Raw genomic sequence first — 25,455 nt, forward strand, 5'->3', positions numbered from 1 at the left:
CGTCTTTTACTTATGTGCTAAGTTCTTGTTGGGTTTTACTTTAAAGTTTAAACGCATACATTTATATTCATACATACATGCTTGAATTCATGGGAACATATATATTTTCGATAATTTTTGCTTAACTAGTTAAGTGTCGTTTCTACTAATTTTTGATACTAGTTTACACATGTACATGTACACATATAGTATATCGTATGTATAGATGCATATACCTATAATATAAAGTCGAAATACAAACATACAGTTTATAAATGACAGCGTATTGTAGAGTCCCCCTGTTGAGTGCGTTAATAAATTAAAAATAATTTGTTTAAATGTCGAAAAAAACTAGAGGTGCAAAGTCACCGCGAAAGTGATGCATTACTTGTAGAGGGACCCTTTTTTGATTTATGTGGTAATTATCTTGCATGCATAGATAAAACCTATACATTCTGATTGACTGCGATGACGTATCGAACTTCGGACAGTACGTTAAAAATGATAAGCTGGAGCCAGCAATATATCTTTATTTCAGTTTAACTTTAAAATTGCTGGCGCCAAATCTGCTAAAGCGGGACAACTATATATGCTCGAACTAGTGTTGTGAAGCGATTTTTGTTTGAGCTTCGGCCAGAGCTTTTTCAGCGTCTTATCAGCTGGTGGCAGAAAGCAGAGAGACTTGTTGCGCGGATTATAAACAATATCGGTGAATATTCAATATGCCCAAGCCAATACAGCTATATTACGATTTCCTGTCGCCCCCTTCCCGTGCCCTTTGGATTGCACTGAAGTGGGGCAGGACCCCTTTCGCAGATTGCCCCATTGCCCTGCGTAAATGTGAGAAACGACAATCTAAGTATTCTTCATACTGTTTATTTATGTAGTTATTTAACCCTTGTGTTGCAGTCGAGCAGTTGACGGATGAATACAAGAATATAAATCGTTTTCAGAAGGTCACAGCCATAGTGGACGGAAACTTTCATTTGGCCGAAACTGTGGCAATTGTGCGGTATGCCCTAATACTGTTTTAATCAGAAATGCACCTTACCAACGCACCATCAGTTATCTCTCAGACAAAGGTCAATTCAGCAACCAGCTATATCCCAGGTCTGTGGAGGAACGGGCCCGCGTTGATGAATATCTGGAGTGGCAGCATTTGAACATTCGATTGGCTTGAACTTTGTACCTGAGCTTTTTCTGTCAGCTGCGTTCGTTCAGCTTTCCAAAAATAATTTGCCCGATTTTCGTTCCGTCTCCAATAATTGTATTAAAATGTCCAAGTCAATTAAGTATTATTATGATTTCTTGTCGCAGCCATCCCGGGCGTTATGGATTGGAATGAAATTGGGCAAGACCCCATTTGAGGGCTGTCCGGTGGCCCTTCGAAAACGTAAGCAAGAACGAACCAAACAAACTTGCCGGCTAATTGAATAAATTTGTTTACCTCTTCTTGCAGGCGAGCAATTGACGGACGAGTACAAGAAGATTAATCGTTTCCAGAAGGTTCCAGCTATTGTAGATGGCAAATTTCAGTTGGCCGAAAGTGTGGCGATTGTGCGGTAAGCCAGCAACGCCTGTGAACCTGCTAAAGCAGCTCTCAAATAACCGAACATTGCCCTCCTCTTTCAGCTATCTATCAGACAAAGGTCAATTTAGCGAGCAGCTCTACCCCAAGTCTTTGGAGGGGCGTGCCCGCGTCGATGAGTTTCTGGAGTGGCAGCATTTGAGCATTCGACTGGCCTGCGGACTCTTCTTTCGGAATGCGTGGCTATATCCCGTAAACGGTATTGCCCCAATGCCAAAGATTGAGCAGATTCAAAAGATGACTAAGGAAGTGGAGGCCAATTTGGGTCTCTTGGAGCGTCTGTGGCTGGAGAAGGACTTTCTAATTGGGGATCAGCTGACTGTGGCCGATCTTTTCGGTGCTTCCGAAATAAATCAAATTAGTAAGTCAATCCGAATTTGTTCAACGAATGCTATTTGCTGATTCACATTATTTACAGAGCTCTGTCAGTACAATGTAAGCGAGAAAAAATTTCCCAAGGTAGTCAAGTGGCTGGAACGTGTGCGAGAATCCTCTAATCCCTACTTCGATGAGGCCCACAATTTTGTGTACCAAAAGAGCAAGCAGGCAGTCAGTGCCAAGGTATAAAATTCTGCGAATCGTACCAGTCGCACTTGCATTTGTTAATGTTTTAAGGTTTTTATCAGTCCCTGCCATGTGCCTTTAAAGAGTGTTTTTCCTTTGTTCTGTATTCATTAGAATTCATTATTAAATAACTATTTGCTAAGTGCTTATCCTAGTCGATGTCGAGCTTTCTAAAAGATCCCTCAATGCCAAAGAGGGATTCGACGTTGACGGCGTCCCCTCGCCTCAGCTTCTCATTTGTGCCGTACGACACCTCCTCCTCGAAGAAGTTCTGATAAGACAAGAGTTTTTCCCTCCACGTGGTGACCACATCCTCTATGGTTCCATTGCTTCCACCGTACTCGGCCGGCAGGCATTCTTTGGGGACATATTTGTAGAGGCTCTCCAGCTTGGTGTGTATGTGAAACTATGAGTGTAAGCGGAGGATTGGTTAGCTATATTAAATACCGGGAGAGTGGGCTATAACTCACTCGCTTTCGAATCTTCTCACTCATCAAACTCTTTGCAATGGACATAAACGTCTCGGCACTGGCTGGTGCATTGACAAAGTGGAAGCCCTTGGGCCTATAGGGGAGTGCCTTGTCACCTAGAACGGCCAGCTTCTTGACCAGCACCGCATCGAACTGGAATATATGACCTGCCCCAACGCCCTTCATGTCGATGATCTCAACGAAGCCGGAAATCATGGCATTGTCGTCCTCCCGTATCTGAATCTCTCCCATCATGGTGCTGACTTGGACAACCTCTGCGATGGAGTACTTCTTGGAGTCGTATAGGCCATAGCGGGAGATGTGAATGCGGGGCCCATCTGCGCCCAGGGGCTGGGGCAAGCGGAGGAGGCATCTGAAATAATAATATTTCACATTGGGAACATTCTGCTGTACTATGTGATCGAATCGTGCTTACCCTGTTTCGAGTATTCCCATTTGCTTCTCTCCCACAAAGCGATTCTTGTATAACTCGGGAACGACGCCTCGCATGGCATAGAAGTTGTCCAGCTTGAGCTTGGTCTTCTCCAGGCTGTACTTACAGCCGCGCAGGAAGGCTATCAGGAACTGGGCATCCTGGCGGGCCTTCAGATGTGGCTGCTTTGAGATCCAAGTGCGCAGAGTCTCAATGTCCTCTTCGATCCGATCGGGCACCTCTCCCAGCTCCTTCTGGGCTTTGCTGGCCAGCTCTGGGCTCAGGCTGCGTATGGAATTTTGGTCGGACATGGCAACGCGCTCCTTATCACCACCTACCTGTTCAATGCAATGGCATAGAGTTTGATTTATTGAAATTTTTTCGAGGTCTTATTAGTCAGCCTGCCCCATTTCTGCCTCTAGCCAAGTTGTTGGCTGGTAAGTGGTGTCTCTTCAGGTTGATTAGATTGTAGTAGCCATATGGCTACAACCAATAATTGACAAAGTTTTCGATTAGATTAGTGGCTTTGTAGTTAAACAGCGACTAAGAGATAGTCGTATTTTGGTTTAAGTTAAGCATCGTAGATGCACCGACACAATCAGACAATCTTCTCGCCCCAAGTCAAGATATCGCTTATCATCGGAGATCTCCAATCTGTTTGGAGAGTGCTTGCCCAAAGACTTGACATCGGTTCGTCGTGCCTTCGTATTTAGCACACAGCTTGTGACTGGCTTTCTAAATTTCCACATTGTCCGACCTCTACTCACAATTGTCTTTAATTTAATATAGCAGTTATATATACAAATAAATTGGATAGCTCGTCTATATGTAGTGTGTATGCGCACCTCGTCGCAAAATTTGAAAGCTGAACCGCTGACTTTGACTGTGGGCTCGCGACTGCCACCGCCTCGGCATGGAAAAGCCGATTTTGGTTCTGGCTCTGGTTGGTTATGGTATATGGCATATGGAGAAACTGGTGGACGTCACGACCAGTGACGCATAGCCTGATGACAGTTGAACGAATCGACATAGGGAGAGATTGAGGGCGCGTACGGGAGCGAGTACTGTTGCAATAAACTAACACCTTTTTGCTCACCGGCAGCCGACACCTGGAGATAAGATAGAACACAAGCTGATCGGAGGCCACTCACTACGTTCATTATTCATTACAGTCGATGGGGAATCTCCTGTTCATCAGAGTGGCTGGCAATCATTGACCCGACAGGAAGTTGTTACTAAGACTTTTTATATAAAATTTCCATGAGCAAGTCCATTGTACATATATGGAGTTCTATATACAGGTTGGAAAGATACGGGCTCTAATGCGTACACCTGAACCGGTGCTGATATCAATAAGTCCACCTCCACATTACTAGACTATATAGAGCACTGTCTACCCAGAGATAACGATATTATCGCTGAAAATGATACATCTGTTTCCAGCTTTTATTCCCTTTTTGTTGCTTCGTTGGAGCTAGACAAACACGATGATTTCTCTATCAGCGTGGGCTCGCTTCTGGGGTCTCTTTTGCCCTTGTCACTGAGGGCCAAACGACCAAATCAAAATATCCAACTCATTGTGACTACGTTAATTTTATAGCAGGCCATAACTAAGTTTAGGATACATATACATACAATCGGAAAGATATGGCACTCAGACGAAGGCTTTTATCACTACTCAAATAAAAGACGAGAACGCTTTTACTGAATGAATTTTATTTATTTACTCTTCCTTTAAGTAAGTATATCTTATGCAAGGGTACCATAAACTAAATTCTTACCAAAAATGCAATAGTTTAACTTGGTTTTTGTGGGTGTTTATTCCAGTTTTTGTTTCGTTTACAATCGCGCGTTTACCATCGCGAATTTATGATAATATCACATTTATATATAAATAGTTAGAAAGTTTCGGTCAAAAGAAATGTAGAGACGCAGACAGGACAGCACTCAGCTCACAGCTAACAGCTGGATCCGTGCCTGTTCCGTCACTCAGAAGCAATACTGTACTTAATTATAAGGCAGTTGTGGTTCCGAAATTTCCATCGTGGGTTATCCTAAATGGTCGACTTTTCGGGCATGCGTGCTACACCTACTCGTACATACTCGTATTGCTAAGGTATCAAATCAAACTTGTATTCTATATATCTTATGCATCGTGTATAGATCTGGTAAAACAGCCCTGCTATTGGTGCTATTGGTGCTATTGGCGCCCAGTGTCCAGGATTGGCAAGTGTCCAAGGATGAGGCAGCAAGTGGCGAGCCCTAGACTCTTGCGTCTATGGATGACTGCCACTTGGCTGCTGATTTTTGTGCCCTTAATTCTATAAAAGGCCGCTCGGGTGTCGTCTTTGGGGGCAATCAAGCGCCAGACTGTCACACAGTTGCGCTCTGCTCAACTTTACATCTAGATATAATCGTATTTCGTATATATATTTATGTGTTTATGCATATGTAAGTGCTGGTTGTGGTTGTGGAAAATGAGGGATTCGAGTCCGAATGAGGCGAATCGTGGCGCTTATCGCTATGTATGGCTAAACCTAAGCCCTCCGCTGAGTCTTAACTGCTCCAAGCTGTGGCAAGTAGCAGGGCACAAAGCAGATAGAGACTGATGCGACTTTCCCTTGCGCCGCTCGCCTCCGTTGTCTGCTCCTCGCCGGAGACCAGGGGCGCCGTGTAGCGCTGCTCGTCGTCCACTTCGTTGACGCTGCGGGCGCACTGCATCCATTTGCGCGACGACAGCTTCGCCTTGGCGTGGGCCACCTTCATGCGATCGTCGTTGAACTCCCAGTAGCCCAGGTTCTTGAAGAAGTACGTCTTGCCGTCGCTGTACTGGAAGGCGGCATCGATGTTGTAGCCCACCCCCGACCAAATGCTCATGTCCCGCGGATAGTCCAGCTCCACCTGTCCCGTGTAGTCGTCGATGCGCCAGTAGAGGGTGCCGCTGGTCAGATACGTGCGGTTGTTGTGGCCCCACACGAACGAGGCATCGATGTGGGACAAGGTCGGAGGCAGCCCCAGGCTGGCCAGTGGCTTGGGATAGCCGCTGGCCAAGTTCACCGAATTGAACACATAGTACTGTCGACCTAAGGAAGAGCAAGAGCAAGAGCAAGAGCAAGAGGAAACCCACGTTAGCTCAGAGGCAAGGACCAATGTCATTTGTGCGCTGATGGCTCACCAATGAAGAACACGATCTGGCGCTGCTTGTTCTCGTACACCGCATCCACTCGGGTGAAGTTCTCGGGCAGGGCTGCCCAATGGCGGCGCGTTTCCGTGGGGTAGCCAGGATACATGCCGCGTGCCCCGATGCGCCAAAGGAACTGCAAAAAGGAAGAAGAGTTGAGTCCCCGATTGCAATGCTTGTACACTTGTGTTCCCTCTACCTGTCCCCTGAAGATGAACAGCTCGCCGCGGATCATGGAAATGGCATCGTAGCTGGTCAGGCAGCTGTCGGGCTTCGGCTTGCGGGGCTTGTGCTGCCGGGGGTGGTGGTGGGGCTGGTGCTGCCGCTGTCCCGTGGTTGGATACGGCCGCCGCGTTGTGGGCGTCCTCGATGTGGTTGTGCTGGTGCTCAGCCGCTCTCTCTCCCGGTCTCGCTGTCTGTTCCTCTCCCTCTCCTCCCGCTCTCGTTCGCGCTCCAGCTCCCGCTCCCGTTCGCGTGCCCGTTCCTCCTCTCGCTCCCGTTGCTGTCTCTGCCGCGCCCGTTCCTGTTCGCGTTCCCGTTCCCGTTCCCGTTCCCGCTCCCGCTCTCGATCTCTGTTGGGATCGTAGCTGGGGGGATATCGCGGCCGATAGTTGGGATAGTTGGACTGGGGATAGTAGCTGAGCGTTCGCATGGTGGTGCTGGTGGTGGTGGTGCTCGGGGTGGTGCGCGGCCGGTAGGGTCCCCAGGTCTTCTCCTTGGAGCCGTACAGCTCCTGAATGCCAGTGCGATCGTCGTCCGGCAGCTTGCCGTCCACCTCGTTGTTCTGGTACCATGGGAACATGACCGCATCCGAGTCCGAGGAGTGGCCCAGCCCCAGGGAGTGACCCAGTTCGTGCAGTGCCACATTCAGAAAGTTGGTTCCTGCAAGAGGCACGGAATGGCAGCAAATGAAATGAAATGCAACATAAATACGGATGACTGGTTAATGGCAAGGAGTGAAAGGGGCCCAGGCACAGGCAGGGGCAGGGGCAAGGGCAGGGGCAGGGGCAGGGCATCGCCGTCGTCGCCTTGACGACTTTGTAAGTGGCATAAAAATGGCGACGCTTGCAACATTTTAAAATGGCTGCCAACGTCACGCGTCATGCTGACAATTTTTTATTGGCATTAAAAACCATTAAAAATGCCGAAGCACAGCGCACGAGGGCGTGGTGCGGTGCGGTGCGGTGCGGGGCGGTGCAAGGGGCAGAGAATTTATTGTGCTAAATTACAAAACGCCAGTGGCGGCATGCGGCATGCTGCACGAGGCATGAGCCATGAGCCATGGGCCATGGGACATGAGCCATGCGGCAGGCAACGCGTCGCCAGTCATGGCTGATGCGGTCGCCGCGAATGCAATTTTTATTGATTTTGCCCGACGTGTGGCCTGCCACAACAGGCTCCACATGACCGCGAAACATGATTATTACCTAATTTAATTAGTTTACGTCAAAAGGTGAATGCAATTATGATGGAAATTTACAAACTGTAGAACACACACCTCGACTGTCGTCCGCGTTGCCGTCAAAGTTCCAGATCTCGTCCGCATCGAAGTGGGCATCGCCGCCGCGTCCTTCGCCGGGATAGAAGGCATGGGCCAGCACCTGGCCGGGACCGTCGAATTTATAGCCATCGCCGTGCTGGAGACTGCAAAAAAACAGAGAGCCAGTGAGACATCGTTCAGGATTAGTCCATGTGTCTCGGGGTCTCATAAACATTACGACCAAAGCTAAGGGGAACGCATATTCACAGCTTATCTAAGAACAAGCAGCTGCCACATAAACTCTTTGATTCCACTGCCATGCAGCAGGAGGCATGTTCTTGGACATTGTCATTGCTGGCATTGCTGGCATTTCATCATCGGTACATCGTGATTGGCTACAGCGCCTGGTGGTCCTGTTCCAGCTCCATGGTTTAATACGTGGCTTATTTATCGTTTGCCTCGGTTTTAAGTGCAGTTTTATGGCCTTTTGGCTGGTGGCCCATGTTTATGGCAATAAAGAAGCGCGTTTTTTATGATATCCAGCCCATCCCATCCCATCCCCTCCCATTCCCCAATACGTACCGAGCAAAGAGCACTTGGATGTCCGCCTGATCGCTGTACACCTCACGGAACGTCAGCTTGGAGTTGTTCTCCCACACGTTCAGGGCGCGGGAGACCATCATTCGAATCTTGCCCGCATCGGGCATCGTTTGGTTGACCAGGCTAAAACGAGAAAGAATTCGCACAGATATCACATCAGTTACAGTTCGAAACACACTTCCTATCCAGCATAAAAGGGCCCACAACAATGGGGCAGGCCCTTGCATAATTTGCGTCTCCTTTCCAGGGGATAAACCTTCCGATATGCGAATGTTTCCCGTAGTCGGACCCAAACTTTGTCGCTTATCTGACGCTGCCGTGGCCGTGGCCGCCCCGTGCAAGCCAGGACGAGAAACCACTAATATGGTGGTCAGAGCTCACTTTCCCCCTGCCTCACTTTCACTTTGTCATGCTAAAAGTTTCCATAATGTCTAAGGACGAAGGTGGTTTTCACTTAGTTTGGTTTTTTGTAAATTCTGTGCCAAAGTTTTTGGCAAACACACAAAATGCGTAACCGTACCTGAAGCTGAAGCTGAAGCTGGACCTGGTCCTGGTCCTGGACTTGGACCTGGACCGGCAGCCGCTCCACTTACGACTTTACTCGATTTCCGTCAGCAAAGTTTGGCCCCAGCCCAGAGATGGAGCCCTTTCTATCTCTGTGTTTTCGGGCTGGGTTTCCGCATTTTATGCAAATTAGTTATGTTTCTTTTATGTCGGAGCGCGTCTGCTGATGCTTCTGTTGTTGCTGGAGAAACAGAGACAGAAACGGAGGAGGAGGAGGAGGAGGAGGAGAAGAAATGGGAGCCGGCGACGTAGTTGATCCTATTTGTGGTTTACCTAAAGCCCCAGGACCAGGGCCAGGACCAGGACCAGGACCAGGACTCGGACCAGATGCATGCCCTGCCCGTATGCTGCGTGTGCCCTTAATTTCCATTGTATTTTTTCTAGTTTGGTTTTCCCTGTTCCTTTTTTTTGTTGTTGTCGGGTAGAGGCTTTTGGCCGGGGTTCGGGTCTTCTTCTTCAGCCATTACGGCATTTGCTGCCGTATCATTGATCGCCTGCCCCCAAATTGGCCCGTTTCCCCGTTTCTTTTGGCCCGGCTTTCGACTGCTAACTACTGCCGTGCTTCCAATCAAATTTAGTCAGGCCATTGAGCCAGGAGCCGGGAACGTGCAACGTCCTACGAGTTGGGATATTTCCATGCAAATTGCCGCTCAGCTAATAGAGTTTTTCACCGATAGATGATATCGCTTTCGAGAATCGATTGATTGCACCATTTGATATGGAGCTATCGGGGGTGATAATTGAATAAAGCTGCCACATGCCACATATGCCACACACTCGTATATACGTCTGGCCTCTTTCCCTTCTAGTTTTCGACATCCATCCTCTGCAACATCATTAGGCGCACGTACTGACAACTGCTGCATGCCACTTGACCTGGACACCCCCTCGACCTCTGACTCTGACTCTGACTGCGACTCCGAAACAGTGTCGCAGTTCATTTCCATGTTCTCGGTCTCGTCCTCGTCCTCGTCCTCGTCCTGGACTCACCAGAAACGTGCTCAATTGCAACGCCATTTGTTTGCCTGGTTGTTGATCCGCCCGTCTGGTCGGGCGGCAGGGCCGGCTCAAGCCTTTCGGTCCGGCAGGTCCCAGTCTCCTATTTGCACAGCGCTTGTTGCCGGCCGGCCAAGGGGTAAATTAACTCAAGGCATGCCAGCGCCCAACTGTCTAATCCTCAGGCTGCGGAGTCCCAGTCGCAGTCGCAGTCCCCAGCAGTCCCCAGCAGTCCGTGTGCCTTTGTCGTGCTAATTTCGTTGCCACTGCGTTCGGATTTATATGCAAACCATTGCCCTGCATCCGGTCACGTAGCCATTTACAGTTGCAACAGAAACAGCAGCAGTGGAGCTTCGGTTTGACCTCTGTTTGTCTTTGCCATGTCACTCTGTGTGCCGAGCATTTAAATTATTATGAGCCCTCAATGCAAAGAGAGATCCACCGAGAGAGTGGAGAGAGAGCAGGGCGGGGCAGGGACTGGGGAACGTGCATGTGGATACCTGGACTCCGTCAGACATTCGTCCGTTTTCCACTGTCTGGGGGAAACGTGTGTCTGGGCCAATTTGTAGCCTTACACGTAAAACAAACTGAACAATTAGGCAAATGGATGGAAAACGGGAACAGAGGCGAGTGGAGAGGAGAGGAGCGGAGATGCCTTCACTGGCAATGCCTGGGCGATTGCGAAATCAAATCAGTGGGTTGCCATGGACGTCAGTCACTCGTCGAAGGCTGGTGGAAGGCTCTACAACACTAAGCTCTCTTCCGTGTCATCACCAGGTGGAACCAGGCCGGCTCCCTTGCCCCAAAATGTTACATGCCCGAGTACGAGCATTTCCGCTTCCAATCGAGTAGACTTTGGACGTTTTCAATGCTCATTTGCGGAACTGTCACCATTATGCCAACGCAGCCGAGTCGCAATATATCAGAGCGGAGCACACATGCGATTTTTGATTAAAATTGCACACGGGTAACCAGGTATCCATCTGCAAAGGAATGGCATCCTTGCACTGAACTCTCGTCCCTGCTCCTGTCTGCCGTCTGTCACTGCCAGTTGATTGAATCGGGCACACATCGACCCATGAAATGTTTGTCCGCAGGCTAACAACTAAATCACCGATGGCAGCCGATGGCAGCCGCGCTTTGCATGCCCTTTCCTCCGCTCCTTCAAGACAGCCTCAAGTCCTTGGGTGCCCCAAAAAGCAGAGAAGGCCAGTGAACAAATGGGCTGGAATGAGAGTATTTTCGTTCCGAGATGTGGCGTAATAGAAAAGCCCAGAGGCTCAGACAAGGTGGCTCGCGGGTGTAGGCGGCGTTTTCCAATTTTTCCTCAATCGCATAGATTTTTCTTCTCGCAGACACAATTTCATGCACATTTTACTCGACTTTTCCTGCCATCAACTTCCGCTGAAAGTTTTCCCAGCAGCCAGCGCCCTCTAAACCCTCCGCCAAGGGGTATTTCGATTTGGAATCGATGTGGGCATAAGAGGATCCCACAGGACACAACAAGGGTATCTGCCTCTTCGATGCACTTCCCTTTTTTTTTTTGTTTGTTGGTTTTGTTGTCAGACAGCTATCGAAAAAGTTTTGCCCAACAAAATGAGTTTATTTTTTCTTTCTTGTTTTTTTTTTTGCTTAATTTCGCACAAATTAAAACGATGCTACAGGAGGGGGGAGAGCGGAGAGGGGAGAATAAAAAAATGTATTTTTGTCGCAATTTTTCGTTGTCGTGGCACAAAACTTTCCCCCAGAAATATTTCTCCAAACTCTGTCTCCCACGCCCCATCCTCTGTCCCATAGCCGTACGATGTCCTTAATTTATTGAACAGATATTGAGCATCGAGTGAATTACACCTGCGACACTCGAGATATGACAAGAGCGCGCCGGGACATCCGTTCCAAGGACACACCCAAGTGGCACTCCATGTGAGCGAGGATATCATCGAGGCATTGTGCGGCGGCTACCGCTACAATCCCCTACCCCTACCCTATCCCCTACCTGGCCGGGAAACGGAAATCCCCACCAGCCGGAGGGGCGGCCGCAGGTCCCCGAACATCTGCAAACATAATTATGCTTAACCGTCTGCTCGACATTAAAAATGTAAGCCCTTGTGTGCAAAAAGGGTTTGACAAGGGCACGAATCTCAATGAAATAGCTTAAAAACAGGTCAAAGTCCTGGCCTAAGCCCTGGAATAATGGCCCCATAGACTGGGGCCGTTTTCCTGGTTGGGTCGCAGCCATAAGCCACACGCAAACACAAACAGGACAAACGGGAAGGCAAAAAAAGCAAGCCAAGAAGGCAACAAATGACTTTGCATCCTGTCGTGTCATAACTAATTTAATTAATAAATAATCAGAATGTAACCCACAAGAGAAATAACGAAAAAGTACATACGAGAGTAATAAATGGAAATTTGTCATTAGCCTGAGACATTCCGAGACATTGACAGGGCCAGGGACACACACACGAGTCCTTCCACAAGTGGATGACTACCAGTCTCAAGTGCTTAAAATTGCAAATGTTATTTTGCTCATAGAGGCAGAGATGTGGGATGGATGGATGCCACAGGGCCACAGTAGGTAAATATTTGCCACAAGAAGCTGCCACATAAGTGTGCCACAGTTGTGCCCGTCCCCCCCGGGGGAGAGTGGTAGATTCCTTCCACATTCCTTCCCTTCCATTTATAATCGAAAATGATTCTTGCCATTAGGTATTATTAAATTTTCATTCTTCTGAATTATATTAGGCCCGTTATTTCATTATTTTCGTGGCTTTTAACGGAATAATACAGAACTTGTTGCCTTTTTGCAGTGTTGTAAAACGAACAATAGTTAGTTCTGTAAACTAAACTACAATCTATTGATTTATTTGGTTGATTTTTCACTTTGGTTTTTCAGTTCACTTTAGATTTAAGTCACACTTTTAAAGAAACACTTTAGCTAATACGGAAATTCGAATCTTGATTGGTTAAGTGTTGCAAAAGGGTGTTTTTAATGGACATACACTTTTCGAATATACACTTGGGATATTGAATCACTATTCTGTTGTCCGGCTTTGTGGATATTCTATCCTGCTATCGCTCACTCAAGGAGGTTGTGATGGATACCATATCGAAATAACATCACACCCAGGTTGAGTGAGTCAAAGCAAGACAAAATGCGACCCGAACTTTTTCTCAGTTTTCAGTTTTCACTTGTTCTTTTTTTTTCTTTTGTCCAGAGTCTAGACAGTCAACTTTTAGCACTTCATTTGCAGAACTTTTGCCAGGAGCTGAGATTTGGAATCGCTGCGGAGTGCGGAGTGCGGAGTGGAGTGCGGGGGAACCAGAAAAGGGACCGAGGCCGGACCACTTTACGCATGACTTTTGGCAAACAAATTGCATGTTTTATACATTTTGGACTCGTAAGTCAGTTGGCACTTGGACGGGGGGGGGGGAGGGGGCTTTGGTCCCTAATTGACTGGCAGGGGCTGCCTCATGTTTTATTTATGAGACGTTGCATGCAGAATAAAACATGGCTTCCAACTGGAAGCTTGGATTAAGAGTCGAGTCGGCACTAATTTGACACTTGAGTGAATTGAAATTTTTAAATACTTAAAAATGGCAGCACCTCTCTCCACTTTCCTCTAGAACTTTCCGCAATTTTTCCACAATTTGCAAGTGCTAACAATGGAGGGCCCTCTGAATGGAAAAGCGACAAATAAATGTATCTTCCACTCCCTTTGCGTGGGTTTGCAATAGTGAATCCTTGGACCCGCACATACAATAAGTGTACGCAATAAATCATAAAATAAATCGCTTACATTCATCGTTGTCAGGGTGCACAATGCCTCCCAGGACTCAATGCACAGCAGCTCCTGAAAGGATACGTCTAACAAGCTGTCACAAAAACCCATCGCAAAAGATTCACACAAAGGCGCCGAAAGCGGGGAAATCTATACACACCCGTGCACCCGCAGATGGGTGGGGGGATGGGGGGTTATTGGGGGGGGGGAAACCTATACAAGACCATTCGACAGGCAAAGGCGTACCGCATCCTTGCGGCAAAGTAAGCAGTCAAGCCCGGGCGCCAAATGATGCGCAACGTTATCTAAACCTGGTCGCAGGGGCAGGACCACAAATGGATGGATCTCAGAGTACGGTATACCTGGTAAGGGACCCGCTTGTTATTGCGGGGCTGGTGGGGCGGGCGGCCCCTGCCCAAATGTTGGAGTGAAACGGAGCGCGCTTGTCACATGCTTTTCAATCAAATTCAAATTTACTCAGCTTTTCCACGCACACACACACACATACACACACACAGACAAATGTACACCACAAATTCAACTGTGAAAATTTAACACATTACCAGAAGGAGCAAGTGAGAGCGGCAGACAGGTGAGGAAAATGTTGCAAGCAAATTGGGGGCACATCCGAGTAGAAACTGCCACCAGGAAGGAGCCAGGGAAGTGAACCTCCGCCCGGGTTAATGCATATTTAATATGCCACACGAATGTCTGTATGAATAAATTTTCATCACTTGGGGGGCAATCAATATTTACAATTAAAAAGTCTCCGGCTCCAGGCCGAGCGCAGCAAGCAGAAACCCCGGCACACAATCACTCCAGGCACAACTGTACCCAAAGCGGATTTTGCTTTGTAAAAATCAGGGACCGTAATTTTTTTAAGTTTAAATATTATGCACCAAAATTCATATTTTAATCATGTTTAGTGGTATCAAAAAAGGTATATTTCTCCATTTTTATTGTAAAAATAAAAAATAAACATTGATTTCTGATTTTTTTGAATATAAATGAGAAATAACACCTATTTTTATTGTACCAATAAAAACTCAAAAATATGAAATTCTGATTATAAAAAAAAAAAACAATAAAAAAAATATTATTTTAATGCAAAATATATTTTGCATTTTTAATTTTTATTTTAAAAGTTAGAATTAAGAGATAACCCGTAGCTTTTATTTTAATAATCAAAAATAAAATTTAAATGTAAAATCTTTTTTCAAGCCAAGTGGTGTTTTACCATGCATTTCCAAATATTCTTGATCTATTTTTTTTTTATACCTTTCACATGATACATCGCCTGTCCCTCAAGGACTCCACTTGGAGTATTCAATGTAATTTTAAGAATATATGTATAAGTTTTTTCAGATACTGCTAAATACGATTAAAATATGAATTTTTGTGTATACCATAATTCCTTCACATTGATTTATTTAGGGTACAATTTCCATTCATAACTCTCATTGGCGGTCCCTGGCAAAAGTTTTTATCTGAAAACAATTTGTATTACCAGCTAGTTATTTTTGAAGGTTTTAGTTTGTGGCTTTTGCCGAAAACTCATTTGAAACTTTTGTGATTTTCATTGGGGGCTACTCTGCATGCCACAGGCTGAATGGCATTTGATGTTGCACGCAGCAGCATACAATAGTTTACAGTTTATCCAACAAATTATGTTAGAAACATTCGGGGGAAACTTTCAACGAGTGCTTCATTTAATTACGCTTGTCCGAAAGGAGGTTATCATATCTGACAGGACAAAAAAGTTCCATGTTTGTGTCAGTTGATCCATCGGTCAGCCAACCGCAGGCAGTGGAGATTGGAGAGTGCAGTGGAGACTAGGTGCTGGCTGAACTCGTTCGCTGGACATTTTTAAGCGCGCCCTGTTGGCTTTTGCCTTTGGTTTTTGGCCAATGGACAGAGCCCCACATTCACCGAGCGACCTGCTCTAAAGCGACTCATTGGACGCCGGCTGCTTTGCGGTGTTTAATCTACTTTACTTTGCTTATGCCTCGGCTTTCCGTTTTGCCTCGTTTCCCGTTTCCCGCGTCCCGCTTCCCGTTTCCGTTTGCCATTCGCCGGGAGCCACATCCACATCCACATCCACATCCACATCCTGCCACCACAGCCGCGCGAACAGGAGACACGACGACGGCTGTGTTGTACATGTGTGTTTATCCCGACTTTGTGCGCCCCTTGTGAGCCCCTCGTTCGTCCTCTGTGCAGAAAAAAACACCGCTTAAGCTGCTGTGTTCCACTGACTTTGAATTTTTTATCCACTAAGTCGACCGCCAGTCGGGGGGCAGGGGCTCTATTTCTATTTCTGTTTCTGGTTTTGGTTTTGGCCATCGTTTTAAGCTGCTTTTTGCACTGCTTTGCTGAAGTTTGCTCAAATTGAATTGCACATTTAAGTGCGTTCACCCAAATGCAAATCGGATAATGGGCGAGAGGCGAGAGGCGAGAAGCGAGTACCTTGTGCCCTGACACTGCACTAAATTGTTTGGCATTATAAGAGGTCCTGCTCCCTTGGCTATCACAACAACTGCCACTGCAGCTGCAGGCCATAACGCTTCCTACGTATCGAATCGTTTTGCATGGCAAAATCCAGCAGGAGCAGGGGCAGAGTCAATTGTTGGGGGCATCCACATTCACATCCACATCCACATCCCCAGCCACTGCGGTGACTCAAGGTAAAGTCAAAGGCAAATCTATGTGGGGACAACGGGAAGCTAAGGGAGGGACGGGTGTGTCTGTGTGGCAGATAAAGACATATTGTAGGAGCATTAAACAGCTATCAGACGGATACCTTCAACTTTATTGATTTCATCTACCTCTGGCTCTCTCTTTTTGCCGTTTCTTTGGCTTCGACAGTGCCATGGCTGCCCCATTGTGTTGCAAGTGTATCGAGAGGTGTCGAACGACGTGTGTACTTTGATTTTACAACCCACCAAAGGGCAAACGAAGTGCCTAAACAAGTCACAACTCACCTGCAAAGAAACAAGAGAAAGAAATTGAAATTTTAGTCAGTGGTACATAAGGATACAGACGTACATATGCTACTATATACTATATATATACACTGTATATGTGTATACTGATTTATGTTTATTTAGGTGACAGCTGGAGGTCGCTTTTTGGTTGCTGTGACAACTATTCGCGGGGGCGCACGTCAGTCTTTCGGGGATCCCTTCATTCGTTCGTTCCTTCGCTCATATATCGATTACCCTCTAACACCCTCCCCAAACCGCCCTAACAAAACAAAACAATTTGTCAAACAAATGTGCCAAAAAGTTGATGCCATCGAATGGGTATAACTTATAGCAAACAAACCCACGAATAAACAAAGCCAGTCAGCCAGCGGAAGGAAAAGAAAACACTATGCGATGAAGGCCAGGCCACCCATCCACCAATGAAGTACAGTTGTGCTCGCCTGCTGCAGCTGACGTAAGCAGTAAGCGGTTGAAACACGAGTCAGTCTGGTCGTCCTGTCCTTAAGTTAGATGTAACTCGGATAACGTTGCGGCTCCTTGTGCATTTTGCTCATTATTTCAGTTGCTCGTTAGGACAGCAACTAGGCGAAGGTACAGTCGGGCCAAAGCATGTACGTGTATGACGCAACAGCTTGTCGTTTAGTGCTTGTTAGCGGTGCCACAGAAGAGCGGAGCGGGGGTTTCCCTTATTTTTAGTACACTTTTTGAATAGCTCAATATTGAAATAGATATCCCAGCCATCCGACCATCCCTTAGGCTGTGTTTTGGGCTGTAAAAGGCCTGTCGAACCACCAAAGCCCATCAAAATATTAGCCTTAATGTAGTTTTTGCACATAAAACTATGGGCAATCGAAAAGAGGCCACACAAAATACTGTTCGATGAGTAATATGCGGTTAATGGCAATGGCGGAGACTGCTGGAGGAGGGGCAGTGTTGGGTCCAGCCATCCATATGCTACATCCATAAAATCGAAGTGTTTCAAGACGGGGGACGGGCACGGGGACGGGCACACCATCAACTTAATGATGCATAATGATATGGGACGCGATGCGGCCCATTACCCACACGCAGGACCGATCCGAGCCGTGGCAGGACATCATCATCCCTCTTCGCAAAGTTTCTTCTCAGCCAAATGGCCAAATGGCCCAATGTCATCACAGCAGCAGCAGCAGCAGCATCACACTGTTTGCCGACTTGTCAATTATTTATTTTTATTGGCCTCATTATGATTTCTGGCTGCGCTAACGATGATGGCAGCCGAAGCCGATGCCGGGGGGAGGGATCTGAGTCCTCCAACGGAAATTGTGTTTATTTTAATTTCATTCCATCCAAATCTAAGCAGCTGTCAGAGGGTCTGGAAAATCTCCCAGTAGCAGACGACGCTTCTTTTTATCGATCTCCATCATAGGATCAATTTCTGTTCTATTTGCTTATCGAATATTATTGATTATTCGAACCCAGTGCTAAACACAAATTTTCCCAATCAGCGTATCCCAAAAGCCGTTTCCCTTTTACCCCTTTTCTCTTTGGTTCATTGATGTTTCGAGTGGCTTCTGAAGTGCATAGCCGCCCGGGCTTCTGGTCGGGGCCTCTGTATCTGCATCTGTATCTGTATCTGTATCTGTGTGTGGTGTGTGTGGGGTGGTGTGTGTGTCATGTACACACTTAATGCTGAAAGAGTGTCACTAACAATATCATACCCTGCTCCCCCCCTTTGCGTGTTTGTTTAGTGCAGGTGACATTTAAATTAAGCTCTGCTCCTCCGTTACTAAAAGTGCTTTCATGTTCCCCACTCACACACACACACACACACTACTCAAGAGAGCGAGAGAGAGGGAGATCGAGTGCAGACAGTGCTCGTTAAACTCAATAAACGTTTGCACTTTTTATTTATGCTCTCCAGCAATTGTTCGACGCTTGATTAAATTTCTTTGTTGTTTTTTATGTCTGTGGCAGTGGCAGTGGCAGTGGCAGTCCTAGTGCTTCCCCACTGACAATTAAACTAGCCAATTAAACTTTAGCCCCCCTCCCCCCTGGTCCTGTCCTTTCCTGGACCTGGTCAATATCTGTTTGGGCCAGCTCTGGTGGTGGTGCAGCTCCCGGGGTCCCTGCCAAAGTGTTAATACACAAATACCCAAATGTGTAGTTAACACGAGTTTCTGTTGCCTTTGTTTTGTCTGTTCTTCTTTCTTTCCATCGTTTTGTTTGCTTTTGTGTATTCGTGGGGGCAGTACGAAGAGAAGTAGAGTAGTGCCCTTTGAAGCGGGGACTGGACTGGACCGACACGGTTAGAGGTATCGTTGGGTATGTCGAAAGTGAACATTGAGTGAACTCGTCCATAAAAAAGCCCTTAGTACTGGAACTTAGGAACTGGAAAAGGAACTGGGAAGTGAACTGGAAAGGGAACGCGGAATGGAACAGGAAAGGAAGCTGGAAAGGTAACTCGGAATGGAACTGGAAAGATATCTGACAAGGAAAAGGAAGGAGAACGTTTGTAATCGAACAACGGCACTAAGGGAACTAGTTCAAAAGTGAGCTAGAAAAGAGTAAATAGTAGGAACTAGCTTTGCAACCAATATTGGGCAACACAGCTGCAGGGAGAGAGCAATAGAAAGGAAACACCGCCTAAAAAATAAACCGAACCAAAAAAACGAAACCCAGAATAATAGTGTTTGGGCTCCACATTTTATATATATATATATTTTTCTTCTATATGTTTTTCTTCTTGCCTCAATTTATGAGCGCAGGGGACTCTGGATTTTTCTTTATATATTTTTTACTTTTACTCCTGGGGTTTGTTTTTATTGTAAGTTTGGTCCCAGAACATAAGCGGGTTTCACATTTGGCCAAGAGAAGAGATTAATTAGGCAGTAACATGTGCAATCCCCAGTCCGCAGTCCGTATTAATTTCAAAGCAGAACCAGCACAGGGACTCTGCCCTGTCACGTGTCACGCACACACACACTACACTTTCAATCAGATCCAGAACTATCCTGAACTGACTAGGGGAGGCTTTCATTAATATTCACTCGTTTGTTAACTTTTGGCATTCTTCAGAGCTTAGCGGCTTATCAGGCAATTTCCATTCCACTTCACTCCACTCCGCTCCACACCATTCGATTTCCCTCTCCATTACGATCCACTCCATTCGAATATAATTCTAAGAATGCCAATTGCTATTCCATTCCGGAATTCGGTCTCCACTTTCTGAACATGTTACGTATACGAGGGCCCTGCCACCCAGCCAGCCCGTCAGCCATCGGTGGCCCATTGATTATATATTTATGGCATGCAAAAGGTGTATAGAGCATTGTTTGACAGATTCAATTGGACGAGTATATATGTATCTACAATTGTAAATATATATATTTGTATATATGAGTCTCCATCTATGGCTTCGTGTGCGTTTGTGCGTGAGTTATTTGTTGTATATTGAGTCGAAAATGTCAAACGCATAACGAGAGAAATTCACAATTTTGATGTAATTGACAGCCAGGGAATGGTGGAGGGGGGCGGACGCGAGTATCACTGATGGGTGGGGGGTGTGGTTATATCATAAAATGTCAAAGCTGTTTGCAGCCGCCACCACCCGCAACGACCGAGAGACAGCGGCAACATTTGGACAAAATGCTTTCATATTTGACAGGCGATTTGGCAGTGACACGACGCTACAATGAACAGCTGCGACCACACAGCAGCACCGGCGGCAGCGGTCACAGGGTTAGTCGCATTCCGTGTTTAATTTATTATGCAAAGGCCTTTAATTAGAGTTTTGGTCAAGGCTGTGTGTGTGTACTATCCCATTCAGACAAGATATGCGCCGTGTAAACAGCGAACCGCAATGCAATTAGCTGACATTACAAGCCAGGAAGCCATGGGGCAGCCAGGCCGCAGCTGCTTCAACTTTGGGTCGGGTCAATCCAAGGCAGTGCCCTTTAAAGGAAAAATTGGTTGCCAGGTGCTTCCAGCGGCCTCCTCTCCCGCGCGCTGGAGGTGCCTGTCACATATGCGAAATGAAGTTGACATCTGCTTAAGTGGCTCGGGGTTTCGGGCAATGCACATGGCTTTTACCGGCTGTTGTCCGTGTCCCAGTCCCAGTCCCAGTCCCAGCACCTGCTCCTCCTCTTGGCTGTCTGGCTGCTTGATTGGACATGAAATTGATAGCTCCCCCATTCCCCATTGCCCATCCCCCATCCTCGCACACACACATGCAAATGTTGGTTGCATGTAGCCCCGTGCTTAAGCAAGTTAATTGAATTTTGCACTCAAGTCGTCGTTGACGCTGACGTTGTGGCAGGCGCTGCTGCAACTGTTGGGTGGTGCAGCTGGCGGGTGGTGCGACTGCTGCTAATGGCGTTTGGTGCCATATTCAAACATTGACAAGACATTTCTGAAGTTTTAAGTGCATTGGCTGTCAGGCAGAAGCTAAACAGCACCACTTTCAAGGGGGTAATGTGCGTTTGCCCCAAAAAGTAGGCAAGACAATGCGCCGTGGGAGGGACTGAAATCTCCAGAGGAACTGGGGAATCATAGATTTTTTTATTTAAAAAACAAACGAAATGTTACTCCTATTTAATTGTAGAATTTGCAAAAAATTACGTACCGAGTGAAAATTAGTTTTTTCGTCTGCAAAAAACATTCTTCAAGTGCCAGTCGAACATGCCAAGCCTGAGGAATGCTACTCTCCCGCACTCCCTCTCAGAAATAAGTAAAAGGAGACAACCAGGGGAAATGGGCAGTGCAGTGCCGTTCCAGGGCATAGATAAGCATAGATTGCTTTCTCTATAAGTTTCGTGTCTAACTGGCGCTGGGCTGAACAAAAGGCAGGCACGCGGCACCCTTGGATCCATAAAGGTGGCACTCTTGGCGCTCTTGGTTGGAAAAGCGCGATGAAAATGTGCGCCAACTGAAGCAATTTACAGTTCTTAAAACAGCCAAAGAGCAGCGGCATGCAACTACAGAAAGTGACCTGCCACCAAGCGCCCAAAGAGCAGCGGCAGCCAAACCAAACAAATGAAAAAAATTCAAATTATCTGCAAGAAGCGAATAGCAAGAAGATGTCGAAGGACTTGGACCCACAATGGGAGCTGTAGCTGGAGTTGGAGCCGGTGGGTTGGTGGGTCGGTCCGGTCTTCCTTGGTGGAAAAACTTGAGTTCTTTGCACACATTCTGGCACTTGAACATTTTTCTTATTGTGTGCGCTCCAACGGGGAACGGGAGGTGGTTCGTGAGCCGGCGGTATGTGGCGGAGAATTACTGGAACTTGGCGGGGAGGCGAGAGGGAGGGGGAGGGGGCTGTGAAACGGAGAGCCAAAGCAAATTGTGTTCTCTCTAACGTGTTGGACTCAAGTTGGCATGGTTTTTGGTCTCGCTTTTTGCTGGCCCTATTTCCCGCCCCCCTCCCTCTCTGGAAACAACCCCTCGGAGCGCTCGCTGCTGCCTTGTTCCGCTTTATTTGCATGCCAAAAGGCAACACACACACACAAAGTGAAAAAATAACTGTATGTTGGGACGAACACAAGGATATGGATGACTTTACGGTACTGTGTGGCGCTGTTGGGGCAAGCAACAACTTACTTTTGCCTGCTTAATGCATGAGGCAGATGAAAAATGAACTTAATACGGGTTGCAAGCTCCATGGAGCATAACGGAGAGACGGTGGTGGGGGTGGTGGATAATTTGGATGCTGCTGTTGCTGATTTCCAGCACCATTTCGGGTAATTTGTACGCTGATTTGCAAAATTCGTTATTAGCCAGAATGTGGCCTTAAAGCCAGTCCCAGACAGAATTGGGGAATACTTTCGGGGTCCAGTCCCCGTACGTTTGTTGCTATTTTGGGATGAAAAATTAAAGTTGCGAAACAGAGAAAGCCGCACACAAAAAGCTGACTGTCTTGGCATTTGCCACATAGCTTAAGAGAGAGTTGAGCAAAATGTCAAGAGTGGCCGACAATATTGAGTTGTTCTGCCTGAAACCCGAAACCCCACAACCCACACGGCACACGCCACACTCTTGTGCGGTGGAGGTCGCTTCATCGCTTGTCTTTCACTGCGGCTAGCCCATGGAGCCGCATGAAGCAGTGGGTTGGTTTTTTGTGTGCCATGACATCTGACAATTTATTCAGCGTGCGACTCATCCATGGACGTTAATCCATTAACGAACCCAAACCCAGCCTCCTCCCCCCTTCCCCCCCGCGCGAGTGGATGGAGATTTGATGGTAAATTACAAGGCACACGGAATATCATCTTCGGAGGCTCGGCTTTGCCTTTAAAATGATTGAAGGGCCGAATGAAGGCGAGTTCCATGATGAAATACGAGAAAATAAATGTAGCTTTCAATCGAAACCAGAGCTTGTTGCAAAGAGTGCTGTTGCAAGTAGTATTTTCAATCAACATTTAAACGCACCTTCGATATTCAGAGTTGCTTTCTCTTAATTACATCTTCAGTATATCTTCGCCACGTCTCGTCTCGATGGCTTCTTTAAAAAAACGTTTGTTGTTCTTGGATCCTGCTGGCAGTTTTCCATATTTGTTGCTTCTTTTGTTCCAGAGCGTAGAATATTTGAATAGATTTTTTCAATTACGGCAAAAGTGGCAAAACACAGTTGTCAACATTTCGAGACAAAACAGCAAAAACAGCAGCAACAGCAACAGCAACAGCAGCGTAGCAGCTTCATGGCGAACTGACAGCTGCAGAAAGAAAGAAAGATGTCAGTTGTCAGCAACAATGCCCCAAGTTGCAACAATAAAATTCTGACACATTGAAAAATGTCATTGTGTAACTTAAGTAGCCAGAGCCATACAAAATGGAAATGGAGACTGTGCGACTATGTAGGCGGTTCTGGAGCGGGATGTCGGGTGCGGGGTTGCCTATGTAAAACATCCCTTTCACACTCATATGTATGTATTTATCTACTCACATACGCGTGTCTTTACATGGGACACACTTTGGGCCCACATCGAGTGTCCCTTTTTCGCTTGTATGATGTGTGGCCGACCTCATCTTCTTCTGCCCCCGTCCCTGCCCCTGTCCCTGCCCCTGTCCCTGCCCCTGTCCCTGTCCCTGCCCATGTCCTGCCCTGCCTGTTAATTTACTTGCAGTTCCGTTCCATTTTTATGGACTGCCGCCGCCATCATGGTTTCCACCACTCGTCGCCGTCTGTGTGTGTGCGTCGGCCATTTGTTATTCAGTGATATAGCGTCAGCTAGCCCTAGAGCTCAGCTCTGTAGCATTTTATGATTTACATAGCAATCCCATTAGAGATGGGTGCGTGATAAGCCAGACGCGATATGACAGATTGCCAAAAAAAAACTGGGATCTGATTCAATGGCCGCCGTTTTGTCGGAATATTTACAGTCACATAGAAATGAAAGCTTATTCCAGCTTTCGGTCATTGCCTTCTAGGAGCTTTGTTTGAAGATGTTTGTAGGAGAGCAGATCGAAGAAATGATCGAAGACACCACCTGTCGATATTTTGCATATACTCGTATGTCGTATATGTCTGTTATTCGTATTCACCGTAAGAAAACGGTGAGCGCCGTTCGGTTCTTAGGTGAGCACAAAAGCAAGACAGCGAGAGCGAAGTTGAGGGCGTTGTAACTGGCTGTTAACAGAGCGCGGTATCCAGCGGCGATAACAGGCTGTTAACCTGGGATGCTAACAGCGCTGTGGTCCTGTTACAGCTGTTCCCCTGAACAGAAGATGGCATTTCTTGCGATCAGCTCACGCGCTCATCTCTAATATGGGCACCTACACTTTTGCACACCGAGCACACGTACGTGCATATGATACGATGCTTATGCAAGCGAGAAATTTGTGCCATAATGTGCAGGGCAGGAGGGCCGTGCAGTGGAAATTGTGCGGGGCGCAGCTCCTTTCGAGGCGGCACAAAATGTCGCACACACATATATTAGGCAGGATTTCGATAAACGCATAAAGATTCAGCGAGCCGTGGCACGACTCCCCGGGGGCTCCGGCCCCTGCCCTGCCCACAACGGGCCAAAGTCATTTGATGCGTCGATCAACTCCATTGAGCCGTTTCATGGCGTCGGCATTTAACAAACCCTAACAACGTCCCGGCCACGTCCTGTTCTTTCCTGTCCCGTTCCGTCCTGTCCTGCAGCACTTGCTGCTGTCAATTCTCGCCATTTCTCCCTCTCTGGTCGTGGCATCCTCCTGGCGCTGGCCCTGGCGCTGGTGCTTGCCACCGACAGTTGTCACTGTTGCTGCTGTTCACGCCGGCGGCAGGCAAACGCGAGAGGCAGAAGCAAAAACGGCGCATAATTTAATTTCCCACAGAGTCAGCGAAGGAACCGAAAACAGGGAATGGGAATGGGGTCGGGGACGGGGACGGCTGCTATCGCGCTGGCGGCATCATTATTACGTTTAATGGAAAATAATTACTTTTGGATAAGGCAAAGTGAAAGAAATAACAAAAAATTAAGCCCCGCACGAAGCGAGAAGTGTCTTGTAAGCGCCTCCAGGGAGAAGGCAAAGCGAAGCGAATGAGAGAGAGAGGGGATAAAGGCAGGCAGCCTCTCCCGCGGCGCGTTGAGGTTTTAAGAGTAAGAGAGAGAGAGAGCCGAACTGTTGATCTGATTAGCTCAAGTGGAGGGTAACGGTATTTTGAATATGAAATGAGATAAGCAAACGGATTTGTTGTTGCTTTTGCTGCATAGCGTATCAAAGTGAGAGCTAATTGTATGAACTAATCTCTATTTAAGCGTTGGGCAGGCCTTTGCATTTGAGAGCAGGTGCCGTCCAACAAAAACAACAACCAACAAAAACAAAAACCCTGTTGGTTCACCCATCCATGTAGCCAGTGGTGCAGTAGC

General features: G+C 47.1%; 4 protein-coding genes across 8 annotated transcripts in view; 2 read left to right on the forward strand and 2 right to left on the reverse strand.

Moving 5' to 3' along the window:
• Positions 1-675: 675 nt before the first annotated feature.
• On the forward strand, positions 676-1,167 carry LOC6593095 (glutathione S-transferase theta-1). 2 transcript variants are annotated; one of them, XM_002017690.2, is made up of 3 exons: positions 676-819; positions 889-991; positions 1,045-1,167. In XM_002017690.2, the coding sequence occupies exons 1-3, from the start codon at positions 702-704 to the stop codon at positions 1,157-1,159; spliced, it is 336 nt and encodes a 111-aa protein (XP_002017726.1). In that variant the 5' UTR covers positions 676-701; the 3' UTR covers positions 1,160-1,167. The 2 variants fall into 2 exon arrangements, with proteins under 2 accessions (XP_002017726.1, XP_026842254.1); XM_026986453.1 differs by having other exon boundaries at positions 1,056-1,167.
• On the forward strand, positions 1,015-2,285 carry LOC6593094 (glutathione S-transferase theta-3). Of its 2 annotated transcripts, XM_026986452.1 has the most exons (5): positions 1,015-1,089; positions 1,297-1,372; positions 1,439-1,541; positions 1,612-1,928; positions 1,986-2,285. In XM_026986452.1, exons 2-5 carry the CDS (start codon positions 1,321-1,323, stop codon positions 2,132-2,134), a joined length of 621 nt encoding a protein of 206 aa, XP_026842253.1. In that variant the 5' UTR covers positions 1,015-1,089; positions 1,297-1,320; the 3' UTR covers positions 2,135-2,285. The 2 variants fall into 2 exon arrangements, with proteins under 2 accessions (XP_026842253.1, XP_002017725.1); XM_002017689.2 differs by lacking the exon at positions 1,015-1,089 and having other exon boundaries at positions 1,174-1,372.
• On the reverse strand, positions 2,218-3,908 carry LOC6593093 (alpha-tocopherol transfer protein-like). Of its 2 annotated transcripts, none has more exons than XM_026986451.1 (4): positions 3,880-3,908; positions 3,038-3,372; positions 2,602-2,974; positions 2,218-2,537 (listed from the first exon to the last, which is right to left on the reverse strand). In XM_026986451.1, exons 2-4 carry the CDS (start codon positions 3,343-3,345, stop codon positions 2,283-2,285), a joined length of 936 nt encoding a protein of 311 aa, XP_026842252.1. In that variant the 5' UTR covers positions 3,346-3,372; positions 3,880-3,908; the 3' UTR covers positions 2,218-2,282. The 2 variants fall into 2 exon arrangements, with proteins under 2 accessions (XP_026842252.1, XP_002017724.1); XM_002017688.2 differs by lacking the exon at positions 3,880-3,908 and adding an exon at positions 3,802-3,872.
• Positions 3,909-4,835: 927 nt separating this feature from the next.
• The window catches only part of LOC6593090 (matrix metalloproteinase-2), a 75,888-nt gene continuing 55,268 nt past the window's right edge, over positions 4,836-25,455 (reverse strand). For both annotated transcript variants that reach the window (XM_026985455.1, XM_026985456.1), the window contains 5 exons: positions 8,278-8,418; positions 7,714-7,859; positions 6,415-7,097; positions 6,210-6,351; positions 4,836-6,117 (listed from right to left, as the gene is read on the reverse strand). In XM_026985455.1, the coding sequence (XP_026841256.1) occupies positions 5,591-6,117; positions 6,210-6,351; positions 6,415-7,097; positions 7,714-7,859; positions 8,278-8,418 (1,639 nt within the window). In that variant the 3' untranslated portion in view covers positions 4,836-5,590. The remainder of the gene's footprint in view (positions 6,118-6,209; positions 6,352-6,414; positions 7,098-7,713; positions 7,860-8,277; positions 8,419-25,455) is intronic.

This window comes from Drosophila persimilis, unplaced genomic scaffold (assembly GCF_003286085.1).
Source record: "Drosophila persimilis strain 14011-0111.01,24,50 unplaced genomic scaffold, DperRS2 tig00000002-arrow-pilon, whole genome shotgun sequence".
Taxonomy (NCBI): domain Eukaryota; kingdom Metazoa; phylum Arthropoda; class Insecta; order Diptera; family Drosophilidae; genus Drosophila; species Drosophila persimilis.